Below are 23,732 nucleotides of genomic sequence, written 5' to 3' on the forward strand. Positions count from 1 at the left end.
AAATAAAAATTTGTTTACACGTAAATATAATTTATTGGCAGAGGAAAAAGTTATAACGATGATAGATTTTTAAATTGAACTTATTCAATTAATATGCGCACATTCTACGCTTTTAAAAAAAAAATGTTTTACCTTGATTAGTAATACTTTTAAAGTTAAAAAAAATATTCATTAACTTTGCAGAGAGTGCGTTAGTTAAAAATGTCGCTAAAACTGGTTGTAATATAGTAAAAAAAATATGCAAAAATATTTTCATATAAGAACTCTAGGTAAAAATCCGAAAACGAAATGCTTGTTTTCCCACGGGAGGCGAACAGGCAAATATTTGCGACGCATCAAGCCGGGATCAAATGCATTTGTTGTAACACTTCACAACCCCTAACATTGTAACTCGAAATTATTTTGCAACATACACGTAGGTATTTAACGCTTAAAGAATTCGATTGACCTAAAACTGTATAATAGTTTTAATGTACATAAAACGTATTTTGATAATTAAAAAAGAAATAAGAAGTTGCCTTGTAAAGTTCATTTGCAAGCAAATTTTGGAAAAAATGCAGAAATAGTTACACCTAATAACATACACGTGTTCTTTCAGTGAATATAGATATGTTAGCACAGTAGAAAACACTTTTTTTGCTTCATCTCATAATACATTATTTATTATAACTAACTCGGCAGTTATTGTAGGCTCTTATACAGCTTACCTTCGCTTACGATATTCCCTTCAGTCAGAAATAGAAATGATTCTATTCCTAACTCTTATTAAGGTAACTGTTAAACCTACTTTATTTTTCATTTAAAATAATTTTACTTTATAACTTTCATCGCCAAATAATGGAATTAGGTACAAGGTTTAAGAAAATTTCATAATGAAATTTATATAACGTTCAACCTTATTTAGGTAACCCATATTTTTGGAATGAACATCGTGCTGTATCACAGCTAAAAAAAATTACATTTTCAATATATGCTGATATTCTTTTGGTATAAGTAACATTGTTTTATATCTATCCTTGTTATCTCGAAATTGATTTAACGTTCGACTTGCAATAGTAGGGTTGCACTAATCTATTTGTTTGGTAATATTTGCGATCGGCCCTTCTCATGTTGCGGAAAGTGTCGAACGATAGTCGCACTGTTCCGAAGCGATGGCAAATATTTGACGTTCGCACTTGACACATGTTTGTGAACCCCGGCTGGGCTTATTACTGTATTTGTTAATATTCTGTTTTCATTATCAATATTCTTGATATCAATTTTGACATGATAAAAATTTTCAAATGTAAAACTAAAACTAACACAAAATAGTACATTCATTAACTTACCACCAACAGTTTGCCTTTGTCTTTTCTCTGAATCCACGTGAATATCGCGTGTTCCGACTTGCGTGTCAATGCGTGCCTGAGAAGGAACCATTTTGTAGACCACGAAATTAGCGGGAAAATTGAGAGAACAACACTTCCACAAGTTCACCCTGCGGAACGCAAAATTTTTATACAGTGAGACTCTAACGCCCTTCGCTTTTCTCGTCGGCATTAAAAATGAAGACAAGCAAATTCTCGAAATACTTTCAGCGCCCCAACTCCTATAACGATCTCTGTTTTATTGCGTCTTCCGCAAAAGTTTCTATTTGGACGTGTCTATCGAATTCCTCGCGGTTGTGACGCAGACTGACGCCGGCGTTATATTAAATTTCGTAGAAACATTAATTTGTCATAGTCTCTCCCATGCTAAGGTAACATTGGTGCTAATTTTTTTCGTCAGTAGAACATGTAGTAGAACACGTAAATAATTTTGCGTCTGATGACTCGTTGACTTGCAGTGCATACGGGGTATTGTTAGTCGTTTCAAAAATTCGATTTATTGGTGTTTAGGGAAATATTTCAATAACTCAAATAGCCTTCTTGTAACTTTTTATCTAGTGTATCATTTTAAACATGTGTACAAACATAATTCCACCTTCGTTGCCTTTATTAGACCATTAGCCACCCGCATTGAAACTTCTACAATTCAACCATACCGAAATTACACCGCAAATTTAGAAATACTCCAATTTTATTCCCATCCAGTCTTTTAGGGCCAATAAAACCGTCACCGACTACATACTTTCTAAAATTCGAGCTTCACAACTCACGAAAAACTACGAGCGTGTGACAATAAAATGTCCGATACAAGTGGCATTAGGCTTGAAACGCCGAGATGGTCTGAAGACACGCATGCTCACCACCAATAACAAAAGAACTACCACGACCCTAAGTCTTAAAATATTTCTATGATCCAGCACGTACTCTTTCTAAACTTAAAGGTCAACTCAATTTGGTTACTATGAATAAACTTATATGTAGGCGTAAGAAGGTGGCGGGGTAAATCAAATGGTATTAAGGGGGGTGCCAAACTAACGTTTTCATGTGTAGTTCCTTTTAACGAGTTTCATTTAACCGGTACGCCTAATGGCGTCGTTCTGATGTATACGTCAGCTCTGAACGTTATTATTATTTTGAAAGAATTTACATTTTCACACCATAAGCTTCTTAAGAAAAAATGCTATCAAATTACAGAATAATTGTTTAATGTAACGAAACAATTTCAAATGCTTTAATAACAATATTTCTTAAGCCATTAATTTTTTTGTGTACATGACCATATTTTGGAGTCTTTCAATTTCGTAGTTATTTGTATTTCATTATTTTTATCATAATTTTAAGACCTCATAGAATACTCATGGGTTCGAATAATGTATCACGAGTGTACCAAATATTTGGTGCACATGTTTTTGATATTTTTGGGAATATTTGCACATTGGTTGTTTTCATCGTGACTATAGTAAAACATCGTCGTAAGCAACTGACAAACGGTTGTATAGCGTGAGATTTACCGCTAGATAGACATGGAAATTTTTGACAAGCATGTTGTTTCCATCTGAATGGCTGAGTTCACGCCATTCGAACTCTATTGCCAGAGTCGATTCCGCCGATATTCCCCACTCCAAGACATTTATAACCCGTATGACAGCTCGAATAGTGATCGTATACAGGTTCCTGTTTTTATTTTTTATTGTTTCTTTTATCTTTTGTTTTCTTTTGTTTCTATTATTGTGTTTTTGTCAATTTTATTTGTTTTCAATAAACTTGTATGTTAACGTGTCATCGCACAAGACATGCTCGTAAAACATGAAGAAGTAAGATTCTCAAAGTTTTTTTAATAAGATCAAGGAGCAAACTAACAGTGGATCGCTTAACATTAATTGATCCGTCGCCCATGGACATCCGTAATACTAAAGGAACCGCAGATACGTTGCCAGCCTTTAAAGGATTTGTATGCTCTTTTCTTGAAGACCCCTAAGTCGTAACTGTGGTACCACTTTTCATTAAAAGAAAGATTAAATATGAACATGGTTTAAAAATTAGTTACTATCAGACTAGTGATTTTAATTTCAGGAAAGGTCTTTAAATATTTTCTTGGCTCGATTCAAGCGTCAATTCAAACTATTTAGCACGTTAAAAATTATGTAGAATTAAGATGATCAGCTACAAAACTTCTTAAACTTCACTAAAGATTAGTTACACTGACCTATTTATTATGTCAACGGTCGGATGACGTTAACAAAATGGCCGAATTTCAAAGTGCATTCGGTCGGTCAATTTGCATATGCACACTGTCAAGTTGTCAGATTTGACGCGCGCCGGTCGCATCGATGTGACACCTCGCATTCCTCATCTTATTCTGAACTTATATGCTTGTGCTTGTGTTATACTTACTTTTGTTTTTTAATGCTGAACATTTTTAATATTTTCATTAGATGGCTCAAGGGATGGTCTTAATATTGCACGAATTTAAGGTCTATATAACACTAGCTTTTACCCGCGACTCCGTCCGCGCGGCATAAAAAATAGAAAACGGGGTAAAAATTATCCTATGTCCTTTTCCTGGTTCTAAGCTACCTGCCCACCAATTTTCAGTCAAATCGATTCAGCCGTTCTTGAGTTATAAATGGTGTAACTAACACGACTTTCTTTTATATATATAGATTTCTGTTGTAATAATTTTAGCTTTGATTGTAGCTTATTTCTGAAATTTGTCTAATTATCTACCTATTTTTTTATTTAAGTAGTTAATTTGAGAATACAACCAAAGGAAACTGTCTGTTTATCAACTTCAAAACATTAAAGAATACAAAAAAAATTAATATCTCATGGTATAAATAACTTCCAATAACAATATTAAAACTTGTATTTGTACTCAAAGTGGCATCTCACACGGCATTCGTAACATTTCAAGGTATTTCAATTTCAACGTAGGTACCCATACCGTAAATCAAATCTTTCTCGCCGGTACGTTTTCAATTTTGCCAACTAGAAATATAACGATGTATTGCCATCGTACGAACATACCATTATTTCATTTCAATGTTAGCGTTTAAAACATCAAAAAATTACTGTATCTACCAAGTTAATCTGTATTTTATTTTGAGAGGGATAAAGACTACTTCAGCTTGCTACAAGTGGTTGTTACGCTTTGCAGTAGGTATTTGGGAGTTCGTGTGAGGAATTCATCTCCTTTCTTTCAATATTTTTATTACATCGTCACGAGGCGCCCTCACACCTGTTTTGTCAGTCGTGAAAACGACAATTTTACATGTTTCACATTATCCAACAAGTTTCTTTCGTACTCTGAATGCTTTGAGTGTAGGTAGAGACGTATGTAATTTCTTTTCAAAGTGAAATAACTATGGTAAATTTTACTCTAGATTATTGTATATTTTTATAAAATTATCTGCAAGTTATGACGATACTCTAACCATCATCATCATCATCATGAACCTGCCCTTATCCCTATAGAGGGTCGGCATGTAATACTCCTCCATACATCTCTATCAGCCGACATATCTGGGGTAATACTTCTTACGCATATCCTCTTTCACATAATCCATCCATACTTTCTTTGGTCTTCCTCTACCTTTATAGTCATCCACATTCAATCTCATTACTTTTTTGTTTATACGAACATCATCCTTCCGCATAACATGTCCAAACCACGCTAACCTTCTGTTCCTCAATTTCTCGATAACTGGCGCTACTTTCAAGCTTCCTCTGATATATACATTCTTAACTTTATTTTTTCTTGTCACACCACACACGATACTCTAGCCATAAATTAAGATTTACCTACATTTATTTATCTATATTTGAAAATTGATAATTTATTTTAATTACATAGATACTGTTATATATCTTACCAAAGACTATAAAAAGTTTATAAAAGTAGAAAGAACAGATGCCAAATGAAAAAGAAAAACGTAACAATTATATTTGCTCTATTCGAGTTTATAAATCTGGAATAGCCTATAGAAACATTTCGTCAGTATTAAAAAAAGACTAGGGGTTGGGCGGTGCCCGCCTTTGCAAATTGTATGGATCGTAGGCGGGCGTCGGCAGGCTGCTGTTTTCATGTCACATTGCCCACAAGCGGAGGTCAAATGTCTATGTTAATTGAGTTAAAAAAACACTTTGTCATCTGTTAAATTTGTTGATTGTTTTAATGCGATTTTATAAGTGAAGTGTATCACAGAAAGAAATAAAATTTATTAGTAGGTACTGACCGTCTCTGTCATTGCTAGATGTTATTTTTATTTTTTTAAATAATGTAATTAATAATAGTAATGTAGTTTATTTTGATGTCCTTTTATACAAATTTGCTTGCATCTTTTCTGATTATGCTGACATAAATAATGTGCAGATGTTTAACAGACGAGTTGCGAATGATTACCATAAAAGTTGTTACAATGATTGAACGCAAAAAGCGATCATAAGCTGTATTGGATGATGTGGACCACCTCGTCGTAGTGTCGTGTCTCGAAGGTTTTACAGCTGGCTCGAAACACGGAATGCTACTCGCGTTATTATCGAACTGGGCTGTTAATGTTATCTTGCTCGGTTCCATCTTAACGGTATTGGGCTACCTGTCTTTGTGTCGGTGTCGGTTACCGGTCTATCGAATTATTTAACTATTTAACTGTTTATTTGATAACCTTTCCGATGAACTTTCGAAACTAAGTATAATTGTACTACTGATACTGGCTGATTTGTGAAAATAAAACTGGCGCAATTCTTTGATCATAGAGTAGTTTAAATACCGAATATCCCTTTTCAATATTTCTTTGTAATTGAATAAAAAAGGTCGATTGCAAGAGTTGAACCTTCTTGTTCGCCACAAAGACAATTGGTTGATCTTAAGGGATTAAGTATGCACGTAATATTAAAAAAGTAAAAAAAAAACGAAATTCTTATCGCCTCAAATATCTAAATTGCATCTAAAATTTACAGTCGATACCACACCACATTCTTTGCAACACGACGCATTAAACTGATAACGGATCAGCAAATACTCGGCGATCGAATAATTTTGTGAAACCTCAAGATGTTATATTTTCAATCACCCAAAAATTCATTAAGCCTATTCACCACTTTAATCCATCGTATTAAAACCATCATTCGTACAGCAAGCTATAAACAACAAGAAGTGTAACATTGTCAATTAAATGCATGTGTGGGTTTACGTACAAATAGGCAAGGCTACAATTAAAAGTTACGCATGTGTGTGTATTTAAGCTTTATACCGTTGATAAGGCTCAATAAAAAGTTGAATTTAAACACCTTATCGCCGTATCGGAGTAACGATTGGTGGTCGGCCCTTTTGGCACATAGCATACATGGAGTGGGCGTTCGCAGTAAAAATATTTTTTATAACAAATAAGTTTAATAATGAAAAGAATTTTTTAAATCCCAATTTAGTAAATTTATGTTTTGCTACAAAAAGTTTGTCTTTGCAATAACGACCCGTTGTCATTCAAGTTAAAAACAGTAATTTATGACATTACTCTTTATGTGGCAAATTAAATTGTCGGAAACGTTTCATTAATTCACACAACTTGCAGTTTTTAGTGATATTTAAAAAAAAGTTTTAATATAATTAAAACGACAATGTTTGTGCGAATATAAATTCTCACCGTCTAAGGTTATTGAAATCTGAAATTTCTTGTATTCTCACGGAACTGTTTAATATCAATCATGTTATCAAATATTATGAATGTTAGTGACTAATTTCATTAAATGTTTTTTCATCTATCTATATATATAAAAGAAAGTCGTGTTAGTTACACTATTTATAACTCAAGATCGATCGAACTGATTTAGCTGAAAATTGATGGGGAGGTAGCTTAGAACTAGGAGACGGACATAGGAACTTTTTTATCTTGTGTGCATTTTTTTTATTCCGCGCGGACGGAGTCGCGGGTAAAAGCTAGTATTGTCATATTTACTTAAAATATTTTAATGTTACAATATCGTCCGACTAAGTCCGTTGCATTTCTCTAGTAGCGACTGACTCAATGTTTTAAATAGATAACAATCGGAATTCACTAATAAGCAAGTTTATTAGGTGCTGAACAGACTGGCAGTAGCCTTACCGATTCTATCACACATTTTAGAAAGTGATACTTTGTACACAAAGATTTGAATACACTTAGATTCCTTATAAAATTCCCTTTCTTTTGATTCTGTGTATCAAAGACGACACACGAAATAATTTAAGTACCTACTAGGTACCGACGTTGGGCAATCAGCAGTTAGGGTTAGCTGTAGACATACCGCAGCTGTATGAAGTAATCCGTGTCTCATATATTTAATTAAATCTTTTATCGTATTAGAATAGAGACGAAATATAACACGAACCTCTTAGGTGAGAACTAATTACTTAATAAAAGGACTATATAAGCGGCTGTGTGAAGTTATTCATTAATATTTAATATAATCCAATCATATGAGTAATCGCTTTGATTATAAAACAGTTTACTCTTAAGAAATAAAATCGGTATCAATGTACAATATGCTAATGCATTGAGACTATCGCAGACTTTAATATACATTGAATTAAAACGACCAGCTCGAACGCGTTTAAACTTTGCCCACCGCAGTGTACGTCAAATGGTCTTTAATGTCGTACAGAAGCGTATTACAAATACAGGAGATAATGCTGAGAGGTCGGTCCTCGGTATCTGCCGGCTACCGGCTACCGGCGGCGAGATGAAAGCGCTCTCAGATAGCGCTAAAACACTCATTTGTTTTGTCACTCGACCACCGACTAATGCGCACGCCGTCGCTGCCACCACCGTAGCGCGGATAAGGTATTAAGCAAGGCACTATTAAATAGAGAAAATGGTTTTAAACCATCATTTAGCACTGTAGGAACATTCACCTAAAATCTTATTATCTTTGAAAAGATGTATAAAATTTCTTATTACTTAATCTAAAAATCGTTGCTAATAAACCGTTACTAAAATAATATTCTTTAGGTTCTAAAAGTCAACTAAAGTATTAAAATATGGTTTTCAGTTAGCGTAAAAATAAAATAATATGAAATTGTTCTCGGTCTGTGTAATATAAAATGCCTTATCCAAAAAGACGCGTTAACAATTACGAGTGCCTTGGTGGGCAGTCATCCAAACACTCGCCGTGGAATCTTAAGCATTGTACATACATACATACATACCGACAATGTCTTTAATTAATCTGGTCACTTTTATTTTATTACTTTATAGGCGATACTTGTAAGGTGATAGTGAGTCGCTGTTTTTATTCGCACAAACATAAAAGTACATTGTATTGCTTATAGTACCTACATCCTTTTCATATGTTAATTTCAGTTCCATTTAATTTTGCATTAAGTGTACGTTTCACATTCACTATATGAATTTGGTTTCCTTTATACCCAATACTTTGGACTTTCGGTATACGATATGGTTACATTTTCAACAAAGTTAACTTTCACTTTTATTTTCAACTAGCTTTTGCCCACGACTTCGTCAGCGCAGAATTGAAAAAAAGGATGAAAATTATCTCATATTATGAAATATCAATTAGATGTTTTAGAACTGTTGCAGAGGTATTTACTAAATATTTGGATTAAACGTATCCCAGGGGAGCCATACACATTTGGTGTTCTTTCAGATTATGTGGACAGATATGCAAAATTTCATCTATCCGCTGAGCCATTCTGGAAATACCTTCTAACAAACATCCATCCATCCATTCATCTAAATATTTGTATTTATAATATTAATAAGAAGACCTGTTTTTTCTTAAAACGATCAGTCAACATAAACACTAAAATCTTCGTCAAAAACATAATTTTTGAACAGAAGAGTTGTGTCGACTTTATTTTGTGCATACATTTTAAGTTCATTAATGTGTCGTGAAAATATACGATCAATCTATCCACAACATTTACGTTAAAACACTTGAAAGTTTATCTAAACTTCTAATAATGGTCCAGTATTTCTCAGCCCCGATACTTTGGGGCGGATGAAGAGATAAACTTATGGGTTGTTGAGTGTTTTTTTATGTAAAGAGACCGATTAAAGGTGATCCTTTATTAACGGGTTATTTGCGTCAAATACCGGTAGCCGTTTGACGGGGCCGAAGACTGCGGCGATTTGAAAAGAGGTTTTAATACGTTTTATATGTGCCAACCCTTTAATAGTTTGCGTTTGTGAGGCACCGCTACGGAGCCATGCATCTCATTGTTGTTCAACTAACTGATAATCTATTGAAAATCGACAGATGGATCCTTTTTTTTATTACAAACAAGCCAAATGTTTACGAAATTTTTGGGGACTATCTACCAATAGAGTTTGAAAATCATAAACATTCTTGTACTTTGCTTTGATAAAATGTAATAAGTATTATGATGAACCATCAACATCAACTTTCCATCTTTGTTTAGACAACATTGATTGACAGAACCACAAATTGATATTAAATGTTTGATCTCTGATGACCTTTTGTTATAACGTTCCATTTAAAAGATTTAACTTTTTGTAATTTTACACCGAGTTTTAAGTTAATCCAAAACCCTTTCCACATTTTTTAAAATAAAAAGCAATCATAATTCGCAACGCGTAATTCGCTGAGAACATAAAATAAGCATCTTTATGACAAACCTCGTTGTGGCGACGTAAAACGAAACGAAATTTCCCCAAACGGTGATCCGTGCAGTACTAAAGCAGCGAAACCTGACCGATCATTGTACTCCCATTAATTGAATTGCAATAATAACAGCGAGAATAAATTCTCATGAGGCCGATATAGACGGACCTCTAAAGAGCTCTTTATGCCAAACAAATCGGCCTCCTTTGAGAGCTTCAAACGCGCCGCCCCTACGAGCGAGCGCGTTTTATTTGTCGTTATTTTGTTTATCGCTGTGATTACTAGCCGAGACAGATGTGGCACAGCAAGTTTTGTCTCTGAGAGGCAATGCTCGACTTCCGATCTTACACATTGATTTTCTCGTCTTATGAAATATAATATAAGTAAGTAACTTGCAAATCAAACGATATAATGCATTTTGTTATCTAATGTAATTAAGGCACTTAAGATTAGAAAACGATAGAAATTTCAACTTATCTTTAAAGATACATAATTGGTATAAATAGGTACGTATAGTTGGACACATAAATTAGTCATTATAAAATTCTTTAAAATCAGAATATAATCTGACAAAGAAAAATGAATCCTACTGATCTTAAATTTAGTTTGGATAAAATTCAGAAATATCATTCTTACATATAACATTCCTAGATAGAAAAAGATTACTTTCAAATGTGTATAAATGTAGTTTGAATCATAAGACTCTAAATGTATGTAGAGTATTTTATAAAAATTCTTAAAATGATAAGAATATTCTTATTGTCCGTTCTGGCAACTATATAATCTTTGGTAATCTTTAATTTTACACAATAGTCGTGTGTAATCAAAACGATTAACAGACTCGTAGCAAACTCTGTAAGTAAATTAATGATTTTGTGCAGTTTAATTGTAAAATTAAGCTCCGCGCCTACACTTTATTCTCCCGCTTTTGTGTTTTTTACTTCTTCAATACGTTCAACGAGATTCAGTTTATTTTAATATTTCTCTGAAAAACATCTGACGTATATATTTCAAACCGTAACCTTTACTTGCTATCACACAGCTTCTTACGGAGACTTGAATACTTTGTATGTGAGCAGTCTACGACAAAAATTAAGCCTTATAGATATGTTAACGTGGACCAATCCATCACGTGAACATAAATGCGTAGGCGCGTAGTTGATAAAACAAATTGGCCGGTCTACGTGGCCACAAGACCACCAGAAGCGTGGCTTTATCTATTTAATTGTAATGGTCTGAACACAGCTCGGTTAATTGCGGCTCCCGCGGCCGAGCACCAGATTACCGCCCGATAGACAATTTACGACCAATACAGCCTGATAACGCTCTATCCACTTTACTCTTGCTTATTTTTATGTCTTTTACTATCTCACAAGCACGTGGTGTTAAGTGCGAGTGTACTTACTATTGTTGATTTCAAACCAAAAACAAAAGTTTTTTAATACACTGGCGGCCATACTCTTTATTTTTTTACTTCATCCAGAATGTTGTAATTTTGTAGATATAAAATGAAGTTGAAGCATATAATATTACATAGTTACTAGCTGTCGCCAACGACTCCGTCCGCGCGCTGTTAAAAAAAAAATGATGTTGGCCGATTCTCATACCTACTGAATATGCTCACAAAATTTCATGAGAATCGGTCAAGCCGTTTCGGAGGAGTACGGTGACGAAAACTGTGACACGAGAATTTTATTTATTAGATGTTATGTTATTGAATGCGAGAAAACGAGATCTTGGCTTTAGATTACGCAAACATTTTAGAATTTAATGTGTGTCTAGCATATTCCGTGATGTCAATAGAATGTAATACCTAAAGATTAGATCCAGAAGCCGGAATATAATATTGTCACTCAACATCAGTTTAGCTTCGCTCAGAATTTGCAAGGCGTTGTTCAATTCGATACAAATATACGAGCGGCGTAAAGTAAATCATACGTTAGGGATATGTATTATTACATTTCACTACAACCCCAGCCACTGCAAACTATCCAATTAACTTGCAGCCCAACAAATTACTGCCAAAGTATTCTGTCCCTTATGGATAAGTAAATAAGATATATGTTTTCTATATGAGAATGTTACGATATTATGACTATAGTTGGGGTGACAGAACTAGGGTGCTTTTACAAAAGTATAGGATTAGTTGCAACGCCACGGTGGGCTTGGGGCTTAAGTTATTACGTCACATCCGTAATGGCCGCTAGGCCTACGGTATTGTTGCACATATCTGTAACTTGTTACAATTGCCCATAAATATTTAGTAGTTTAGAAACTTCTTCACTTTGTCACAGGCAAATAACGATGTGTAGGTATCGTTTTCTTTTTACCCGAATGACAAGAGGGTAATATTTTTCGCGCGTATATAAATTGCTTTATATATGTGGGTTTATTATAGATATATAAATTTCTACCTAGACCTAGCGTCTTAACATTGAAAAGATTTGAACACGATATGTCACCCGATCAGTCTTCTTTCTGGGAGTGACAAAGGGTAGGGCATTAGTTACTTACATCCGCGCAAAATATATGTAGGTAGAGGACTTAGAAAGTTAAATTCTAAATTAGTGAAAAACGACTTCGAATCTCACTCGTTGTAACTTTTTTACAACGCTAAATCAATCTTTCTAAAGTGCGAAAGTTTTACATACAAAATTAGAGTTTTTTGGTTTTTTTTTCTTTAATTGAGATTAGGTTTTGTTTAATAGTAGGTAACAATTCTTATTTGATGCAATATTTGAAAAAGTTTGGGATAATCTCGACCATTTTAGTAAATCTATCCTATCATTTATTTGTTTTTTTTAGGAATTGTTCTGCGATAATATTTGATTGGAGACTCAAGAAAACGTTAAAGCCAAATAGATACAGTTTTATTTATTAAATTAAAATATTTAAATAGAGAATAAAAGTTAAATTTATTGAAAACGTTTGCGGCAAGCATTCGCGTCACGCCATTGATCGTAGTCTGTCGATAGTATCAATCGAGGGCGACAATGAGCGGTGCGCCCATTGGCCTGACGTCACGGGCTCGCCGGGTCACGCCCCACGTACCGGATTACTATGTCCGGTACGACAATACTCATGCCCCATGCCACAACGCCGATACCTCGGTAACTCGACTAGCTCAATTGTTAAAGTTTGGCCAATGTTTGACAATGTTTTGTCAAAGAATAAGTAGGTAAACCTGTTTGGCTTGTTTAGCATTACATGTATTATGAGTTTTGGTCGATGTAACTATGGGTTTTCGCTGTCGAAATTCTTGTTTGAGAAAATACTGTCATCCCTATCATTCTCTTTAAAAAAAATAGAGACAACAATATATTCTAATACAATCGTCACGGCAGTGGAGTTTCACGGTAAGTGGTCGCACCTACTTGCATTTAACACAACATAATAGACGGATTTTATATTAATAGCCATCTCGTTCTACCCTGTTTGTCCTGAGAAGACTTGGTAATATATGTTTAAGATCCATTCACACCTCGTACAGTATAAATCCACTGGTAAATCGATGGATTCTACCATCGTTATAAAACGAATAGGTTTTATGGTATCAATAATGTCTACACAATGCGTACGGATCCCGCCGACGGCGTCCGACCAGTTTTTTAATTCTGAGAACTCCAGTTGCGGCGCACGATATAGGCCTCCTAAAAAATCGGCTACTAGAAAGCGGACCGAATTCTCAACATAGCAGGTGCGTGTCCTACGTTTTTCATATAACTAGATATAGAAATGCTATTTTATAGCTATGTTATTATCATTTTTATTTTTTTAAGAAATGATTTTGTTTATAGTTAAAGTATATTACGGATAATACTATTATTAAAACTTATTATTTGGTTATTTGTAAATGCAAAAATTATATCTAAAAAAAACTGCGGTTAAATTTCTTAAAAAAAAATTTGCAGTAACACTTTTCCTATTACTCTTTTCTCTTCTCTCCCAATGTCTATTTATTGTGATTTAAATTTATTTATTTTTTATAAACCGATAGTAAAATAACAAGAAAAAGCAGTTTAAATAACGCGTTATAAAGCTATATAACTAGTTAACCGGCCAGTTATTTTTGTGTGTATCGGGCGCTTGTAATTGCCCCGTGGCGCCGGTCTGCATCTCTTGTTCGTTTTGTTGTTCCCCGGCCGCTGTTTTGTTCCTCGCTTGTTGGTTTTGGGAATTAGCATGTCTTATTAGCATAACTGTCTGATAACAGTTGATTGCTGTTTTAACGGCTACACGTGACTCGATTTTGGTGACTGCTATAAATCGAATTTTAATTTTATAATTGTTTTATATTGATAGCATATTTTTTGCAGCCACAGTAGTATCTGATTAGATAGTACTTAGATATTGTGTTTTCACTTTCCTTTCACTCATACAACAGACCAAAAATAAACCATATTGGTTTTTCATAATTAATTCATAGTACTAATGTATATATATTATTCACAACCGAACAATTATGGCCACCTTGAAATGCTTAGAATACAGATAGTAATAGATAAAAAAGATATATCTTAAAAAAACGTAATCAAAGTCGTATTAATGTCTTAAAATAAATCAATAATATTTTCAACGAAGCGACGACGTTCGTTATAAACGGCCGGTCGCCGAAATGGTAATATTGTTAATGGGAAGTAAAATAACTACGGAGGAAAGCAAAAGGAATACATGATGTTGGGAATTTCTCAATAAGCTGTGCGCGTGGGGCCGACGCGGGCGCCGCCCCGGCGAGCCACCGCCGCGCCGCCATCCATCCGTCTCCGTCGCACGCGCGCGGGTGGTGGCCACGTCGCGGTTATCGTGGCCACCATGGCCACTGCGGCCACCTCGGACACTTCGACTGCTTTGGCCACCACGCTGCGAAAAACTATTATTTACCTAATTTGATTCATTAATTACCTAATTTGTTTACTCCCACAACCTTGACCTCATTTAAAACAATAATTTCTTTGCTAATTTTGTTAATTATATAACGTTTGACGTGCATATTAATTAGCAATATTATAGCTTAAAAATTAATTTAGTCATGAACATATTTCCCTACATATATAAGTAGAATAAAGTAAGATATGACGAATGGGACCCCTACCATGCGGCCACCTTACGCGTTGCGACCTCTGAGCGTTTTCGTTAAAGACCTCCAGACCTCGCAGGCTATATCATTAATCTATTATGGCCTTACGGTGGGCTCGTGCATAAAAGATGTTTTTTTATTCATCGTTGAGACCTCGGTGAAACGTAACGAGTGCTGGGAACGATTTTCAGTTTTATGGCTCTTAATTAGAATGATTCGGCTCCGATGGCGACTAGCTGTCGCAGTATAATTATGTAAACTATATCTGTGTATATGAAGATCTTTATTTTATTAGTGTTTATGGAGGAAAAGATTGACTTGCTTCCAACAACACATTAAGTGCTAATTGTAGCCTTTTAGTAGCACGAGGAAGACCTTTAAAGTCTAACTCTATGTAAAAAATAATCCTATTCTTATATATAGTAAGTAAAGGATAATAAAAAGTGATAATACTCCTGTCCAATGATGGCAACATTAACAAAATATCGTTGCTCCTAAACTGGATTCGAACCCGCCCCCGGCGTCACCGCGCCGTGCCTCCGGGCCCACACGTATTTGTACAACTGTCGGCTAATTACATACTTTGAACGGACTTTGACTGGCGATACAAATGATTAAGCTCTTCTTCATATTTTGAAAACATTGAAAAATTGCTTTTAAGTAATTTTTATTCATAACATGTTTTGTATATTCTTTTGGAAATGTGCAATTCCTTGCAATGAGTGCTTAACTTTTATCAATCACTCATATTTGATTTTGAAACTTTTTAAGTTACATCTCTTGTATTGTGTTCATGAAACTTAGATGATCAACATTAGATTGGTAAAATTGGATTACCATCATATTAATGATAAAATTATTATCACAAAAACAGACTTGTATATAGAGGTAAGTCCGATCTTATGATTCCTGGATCTTATGGTACCTAAACGTTTGAATTTTGTTTTTCTATAAATTGATATCACTGTTATGATGAGATGTTTTTATCTGTGTAATTATTTATGTGTAATAAATAGTACATAATATAGTATGATTTTATTAAGGTATCATCAATAAAAACACATCGTTTGTAATATTATTACACCCTGTAGTTGCATTAACATGAATGAAGGCTTATAACTTGACCGTAACTATTTCGTTAAACACACAGCGAGTCAGCGAACGACTTCCCCGGGTTATTAATGGAGCCTGTCGATGATTCGAAACCGGTCCGAAAAAGACGTAACCGACGGCTATAATTCTGACAGCTGTATTATGCAAGATAAATATCATTTATTGGTATAATTTTACACATGGTCCTACGTGCCCCACTTCCCCTGTGCCACAGACGTATATTTATAAAGCGAATTGCAAAAAATACGGATATTTATTTTTGATATTTAACATTCTGTCAACAAAAAGCACTGGTGGGAATTTTACGTTATTTTTTGTTTTGTTTTAATCAATTTAACTCAATAATCCTAAATAAATACATACATACATACATCATTATTATCATTTTATCACCACTGAACAAAAATCTAAAATTATAAGTATAAAAATGACATCTGTCAAATTATAACAGTAAGAGCGGGAGAAAACGTTCTGAAATGAAAATTCTATTGAATTGTTTCCTTTTATCTGTGTTTGTAAAAGACGTCAGTGATATAATAAATCAGAGATATCATAAATTAAAAACAAATTGTTAACAAGAGGTCGGAAAACATCGCAAGCTGTCCACGGGCGAGCCAGCGCCATTATTAAAGTAATTTAGCACTCTCTGGGCGCTGGGCTGCTCTGTAGACTGTGTTTGTTTTGCGGGCGAGAAGTTGCCTCAACCTATTATTACCGTCTCGTTATACTTTTTTACCGCCAGGAGTGGTCAACACTCGGCTATTCAAAATCTGAAATACGCTTTTGCACATTATGAAAATAAGTATTCGTTTACATTTCGCTTTATGCTCACATAAATTGGACATACGTTTATTTGTTGGTATAGGTATCTACTTGTTTGAATGCGGCCGCGCTTTTGTACATAATTTATAGTTGAATATGTTTTTGATGTGAAACATCTATAGGATCACTTGTAAACCGAATTGTTGGCGTGGCGACGCTTGCCGTGGCGACGGGTCGCCACGCTATACTAAGGTATATAATCTTTTATGCATATTACTTATTCACACACGATGTTTCACATCTGCCAGGTGTCCCATGACGGCTCTCATTTTTTTTATGCGTAATTTGTTGATAATATATTCGGAAATTATTGACATTTATTTAAACTTAGACACTCGCATTTCTTTAGCAATATTTTTTTTGTGATCTGGAAATAAAAAATAAACTGTTGTGTAATAAAACAGTTACTCTGCTGAATTAAAAAAAAATATTTTCTGATTAAAATCTCGTTTTTATTCTATTAATAAGTTTGTTTCTTTTTTTTAATAAAAGATCCAAATGTTGCCAATCTCTACGACCAGTATTAACTGGCCTCTCGCCGGAGGTGCGGACGCGGAATCAGTGAAAACATGTTATTAGTAATAATAATCTCACTTATTTAACTTATTTCAATACGAGTATAAGGTTATCGGGAGATCGATTCTTAGAAATATTTGACTTGACTTAACTGGCCGTTGGAGTAATGTGAAAATTATTATTGTTAACCACCCACGTTGTTAATAAACATTTCTTATAACTTAAGAAAGTTCTTAATAAGTATGTCATTAAGTGAAGTAAAGTTCATTCATGTATGTTTGATTCTTGGAAACAATCATTATTTTTGTTTACTAAATTAATGATATGTTTTCTTTACTGAAATAATTTGGAAAATTTAATGTTATGGCAAAGTATATTATGGATAATTGCCTGGCTGATTGCATTGGATTACGGTCTTACAGCAAATCGGCGAGAAAAACTGAACATGTGGTTCTTTCTATTTCTTCTCTTATTCTTTTCTTATGACACTGGAATTCAGAGAATTTACCAATAATGTATGGATGTGAACGCATGCATGAATTCTTATAAATGATGTTTATATTTCTAGAAGACTCTATAAGATTCCATATGACATTTAACTATATTTTATTAGATGTTGGTGAATTCAATTTAACGTTTCTATGTGAATTTTATGTTACTGTTATTTTCTACATCTTCATAAACCTTCCAACATCTAATACCTATACCAATATGGTCATCCTTTCCACATCCTCACGTCAGGCTAATTTTGCCTTAATTCATATCATACTAAAGTTCATTTTTCTCACCTTCGTAGGAGCTCATCTATAACCAAAGTCAACGGATGTTGTCAAAGTTGCTGTGGCCCAATCCAGTGCCTAGTGCGCCAAGAGATCCCCACTCAGACCATTTGGTTAGTAGACATTTTGATTTTTAACCCTTGAATATAAGACTTTTTATTTTATTTTTTTCATCACAAATCCAATCCAAAACATTATTATAATACTTCACATATATAGGTTTATAAATCAATTCTGAAACTATATTTATATAAAACCTTTTTTATGTAATAAAGAGTCCGTATCCCCAAACTTAGTATGATAAAGAAATACTTGAAGTTATAATGAAATTCAAACATCAATGCTTAGAAAGATGAATGTAAAAATCTGTAATGTTTAAAATTTCATTTTCCCCATGAACTAGTTAGTATATAAGTCGTGTGTTGAAAATAATAGTTTTCAATTAAAACTCGTTAATTTACAATACCAAAAGTTTGAGGTTATAAATGATAGGAAACAGTTGGCAACCAGAATTTTAACAAACACCATTAGACATCGAATTAAAAAAAATAATGTAACGAATCAACCGTCAAAATAACTCATGTTCCGATGACGCCCCTAACTAGGCCTCTTAAGCTTCGTTTGAATAACTTTTTTTAGGCGCCAAAAAAATTGATGTTCGAAATCATAGCGGCAGATGTTAATGATTCTATTATTTATGGTTGAGCCTTGTCTATTATACTTTTTTTTTTCAACGGTTACCTACTGGTAACTGGATGCCTTTAAACGGGAGATCGTTCGTCCGTGTAATTCTGTGTATTGTGGAAAACGATTAACAAATAAACACGAAATTTTTTACTCAAACACAGTGAAGTTTTACATATCTATGGCCATTTCGGTTTTGTAAGAGACTGATGATGTCGATTGTATTCGTTTATTAAAAGTAAGATGTCAGTATACACATGTAGTTTAGAATAGAAATGAAAAGCTAGATCATTTTAATCAGAAAAACTTTTTTTTTAAACTGAAGTGGCTGCTACATTTAAACATCCGCAATTGCAGACACGTTGCCTACATTTAATCGACGGAGGAGGGGACTTACAGAAAGAGAATATTTTCCCTTCCTCTTTTCTACAAACTGCTGTAATGTGAAATAAACAACTAGGTACATCAGCTTCTCGTACCTAATATAAAATTATGTTACGGGGTGGTAGGGCATTTACTTTATAATAATCCAACCCTAGGTGTTATTTTCCGATGGGACTAGCTGTGTTTCAGCCGAAGGAAAATATATAATAAATATCGCAATATGTTGAAACACCAACTACAATTTTGTGCTCGTAGTACAGTAAATAAAGCGAAATCTGTGTTGGTTATTGTTTACTATGTACCTACCTACTTATTTAGTGATGTATTTACTTTTTGTATTGTATATATTTATAAAAAATACACTATCTGTCAACCGCGACTAAGTCCTCGCGGAATTAAAAAACATGATAAGTAGCCTATGTGTTCTTCCACACTATGATCTTCATCTATCTTTCATCGAGATCCATTGAGCCGTTCTGGAGATACCTTCAAATAAAAATCCATCCATCCAAACATTCGCATTTATAATGTTAGGAAGATTTTTGTAAGCATCAATCGTCCATTTCGCTTCAGATCTGTCCATGTACATAAGGGAAATTATGAATTAGGTGTAGATATGTGGATGTATAACTATTTAGTTCATTTAGCATCATGTAAATTGCAAAAAATATGCTGCACGCATCAATGCGTGGAATATTTGAAAGCATTTCTGACAGCCCTACGTATGAATGGAGCGTTAATTACTATAAACGGATAGGAATAATCAGTGTTTGAATTCTGATCGCGGATCGAGGTGCTCGGCTAATTCATTAGCAATCTCACTAATGGGCAAATACCTAACACAAGTTTCAACAACTCGCAGCAATTGATTTAGTTAGTCCACAAATAAGGCAGTCCACAAGCTCTCCCGCTTGGCGCGAATCGAATCATTTCATTTGATGGATTTGGTGCAAATGATTAAGAAAAAATCGTATTTCAAATATAGAATTCATAATTATATGCTGCCATTTACAAAATTCATGTAGGTTTTTATTCAATTATAAAATTGTGCACGTTCTCGTTGACTTATGTGTAGTTTAAAAAGTGTATTTATTATTTATGGTTGTCGAATTTGTCATTGATTTGTAACATTAATTAATGAATTATTCGTACACGACTTTGATCTTGTTTTAAATTAAGACCAGCAATATTAAAAAGCAATTTATGCCAAGCAAGTTATCTAAAGTTGAATTGATTTTGTCATTTGGTAACGCTATGTCTTTGACTTTTATTTATCTCTCATCTTGAGACATGTCAAACTTAAGTATTGTGTATGATGATCAATCTTTTATTTCTAACTAGCTTTTACCCGCGACTCCGTCCGCGCGGAATAAAAAATAGAAAACGGGGTAATAATTATCCTATGTCCGTTTCCTGGTTCTAAGCTACCTGCACACCAATTTTCAGTCAAATCGATTCAGCCGTTCTTGAGTTATAAATAGTGTAACTAACACGACTTTCTTTTAAATATAGATAAGGAATGGAAGTCTATTTAAAAACACTTTTAACAATGAGTTGCCACTACAAAAATATGATCCTATCGCGAAAAGTGTTTAGACATACTCGTATTTACTGAATTATCATAAAATTTAACCCTTTCATTACCAGTATACAGTTAGCATGAACTTTGACCAATAGTTCCGCTTTCATAAAGGTTACTGATGCCTCATTTACATCCCGCATAAGTCAAACTGACTTACAAAAGGAAAGCTTTCGCGATTCAAAAACTACACATCGTATTCACCTTGCTTTAACCTATGGTGTGTGATTTCTAAGCATATTGCATACTAGTCAGTAGGTACAGATTATTTTAATACTGCAATGGCTCCTACCTAAATAATCGTAACTCATAATTTGGCATTTGCTGAAAGACGAAGGGAGATCGTTACTTCTGCACATTTTTGCACTATTCATTCGTGCACACATTACTTTCATTACTACCTACGTACTTTAATATTTAATTTAGAAAACAATTTTCATTAAATAATTTGTTCATCTTGTTTTCTTATTGCTATTAAATATTAAGTAATATTATAATCTATCTATATAAAAGAAAGTCGTGTTAGTTACACTATTTATAACTCAAGATCGGTCGAACTGATTTAGCTGAAAATTGATGGGGAGGTTAGAACTTAGGAGGAGTTAGGAGTTAGGTAGTTAGGAGGTTAGAGCTTAGAACTAGGAGACGGACATAGGAACTTTTTTATCATGTGTTTTTTTTATTCCGCGCAGACGGAGTCGGGGTAAAAGCTAGTATGTTATAAAGGATTTATATTTACAGCCGGTCATAGAATTTTATGCGACCTAATCATACTTTGTAAGCTTAATGTTTTATGTTTTTTTTTTCGAGTCTTAACATTTTACCTTTATTTACGCTCTCAGACCAGACTATACAAAGTAGTAACGGATTTTTATACTTTTAACCTTTGGTTCTTTCACGATAATTCAGTTGTCAGGGCAATTTTAACCTGCTCCATCCTTTCAGTGATGTTTGATATTTTATAAAGCTTTTTATTTGACATTGACACGTGTAGCCTGCCAGTATTTCGTTTTATTTTAATTTGTTTCAAAAATCACCTGAGTCCCTCTCACGGCGTAACAGCCTTAGGCGCCACAAGTCATCACATCAAGGTGTCTGCAGCCTAATTATATAGGAGAAAAACACCTCTCCAGCCCAAATATTTGTTCATTTCCAACCACCATCTAAATTAACACCTAATTACGAAAGAAATAAGTATAATTTTTCAATATCACAAACAAACTCGTTATGGAGATGAGCCGGCTAGAAAAACTGGCCTCTCAGAATTGGCGTAAAAGCGACTTAATTACGATATGATTACGGGTTCGTTCCCAAAAAAAAAAAACAACAAAACTAACAAGCGTTTGTGTTTGATAATTAAGGTAATAAATAGTTATATTGTCGTTAGACAGCTGGTGTGCCTGTATGTTTGTTTATTGCGCCTCTATTTTGACATATGCCGTTTGTATCGCAGGCAATTATTTCGTATCATTATTTCAGGTGGTTTGGAAGTTAGCTAAAGAAAGAAAAAAATGGCTACCTATAGTAGATTTTCAGTTATTTACTATGTACTTTTCAAATTATATAACAATAATTTTTAAAATAAACGATAATTTTAAAAGATCAATTCAAAACAAACTTCTTAATAATAGTAATTTTCTCTGCATATTTACTAAATCTAATTTATTCAATATCTTTACTTATTCCAACACGCAATCTTCCTGTTATATTAATAGGTACAGCCATCGAGCAATACTATTAATATAGTCTATAAACGCAAGAAAAAGTACGTTATTACAAGCAAGGGAAAAATAAGGTCGTGATACCCTCAGCTACTAACCCATCAATATCCAGGCCAATCAATTACTGGGACATCGTAAGTCTATTGCGATCACCCCAGCGCACGACCCCTTGCCATAGACCCAAGGGATTTGTCTATGTTATGTTATACTCTTAAAACATCCTTGCTTATGCCTTTAGTGGCCATAGTCAATATTTATTTTTTATTCACTAAGATATGTAATTGAGTCGTCGATAGGATATGATCGATATATTTTGTTAACAAATGGTTGTGGACAAATTGTCATGTTTTTTCGAAGTTTTATCACCCTATTAGGTGGGATCATGGTCTAGCGTTGTATTATTCATCGTAAAATAATATAGAAGACAAAAGATCTAGGTGTCAATTATGTTAAGGTTGTCACAATCAATTTTCAAATGGAGGAAATTATTGCGATAATTATAAAATAATTTCCTTAATAATACAGGTGTTTTTAATTGTCGATTGTTTTATTTAATTACTCAGTATGTCCGCAATGTTTTTTAAGGAATAGATAGATTAAAAAAATATTTTTCCGTTCGCTATCCATCGATCGCCGCATTCCTATAGCTGGTCTATAACGTGAGAAACATCCCGCAAGCAACATAGCGCGCAACAACCGGTGACCGTAAAAAGGTAAAGACCGCTGTAATGGCGTCCGCGACGCTGTTAACCTACCAACATGGTGTTCAGTGTTGAATTGTTTGAATCCCAATTCGCTTACACACATTTCACACTGGCTAAGATTACAAGTTTGTTTACGTGTTTTGCTTGGAATTATTGTGTAATATATATTACACATGACACTTAACTACTTATAATCTGTAATTGTAAGTTATGAAGTTAAGATTAAAACTCATGTATCATAATATTAGCTGTCATCCGCGACTACGTCCGCGCGGAACTAAAAAAAACGTAAAAAGTGTGTTCTTCAGACTATGTTCTACATTTGTGCCAAATTTCATTAAGATCCGTTAGGCCGTTCCGGAGATAC

The 23,732-nt window shown here is 34.0% G+C and overlaps 1 protein-coding gene across 5 annotated transcripts in view; it reads left to right on the forward strand.

The window, feature by feature from the left end:
* The window catches only part of LOC106714489 (optomotor-blind protein), an 89,136-nt gene that overhangs the window by 41,342 nt on the left and 24,062 nt on the right, over positions 1–23,732 (forward strand). For 3 of the 5 annotated variants that reach the window (XM_045683070.1, XM_014507545.2, XM_045683069.1), the window contains exon 4: positions 18,311–18,406. The exons of the other annotated variants lie outside the window; for them this stretch is intronic. In XM_045683070.1, coding sequence (XP_045539026.1) covers positions 18,311–18,406 — 96 coding nt within the window. The remainder of the gene's footprint in view (positions 1–18,310; positions 18,407–23,732) is intronic. 5 annotated transcript variants of the gene reach the window in all.

The sequence above is a fragment of the Papilio machaon genome, chromosome 21 (assembly GCF_912999745.1).
Source record: "Papilio machaon chromosome 21, ilPapMach1.1, whole genome shotgun sequence".
NCBI classification, from domain to species: domain Eukaryota; kingdom Metazoa; phylum Arthropoda; class Insecta; order Lepidoptera; family Papilionidae; genus Papilio; species Papilio machaon.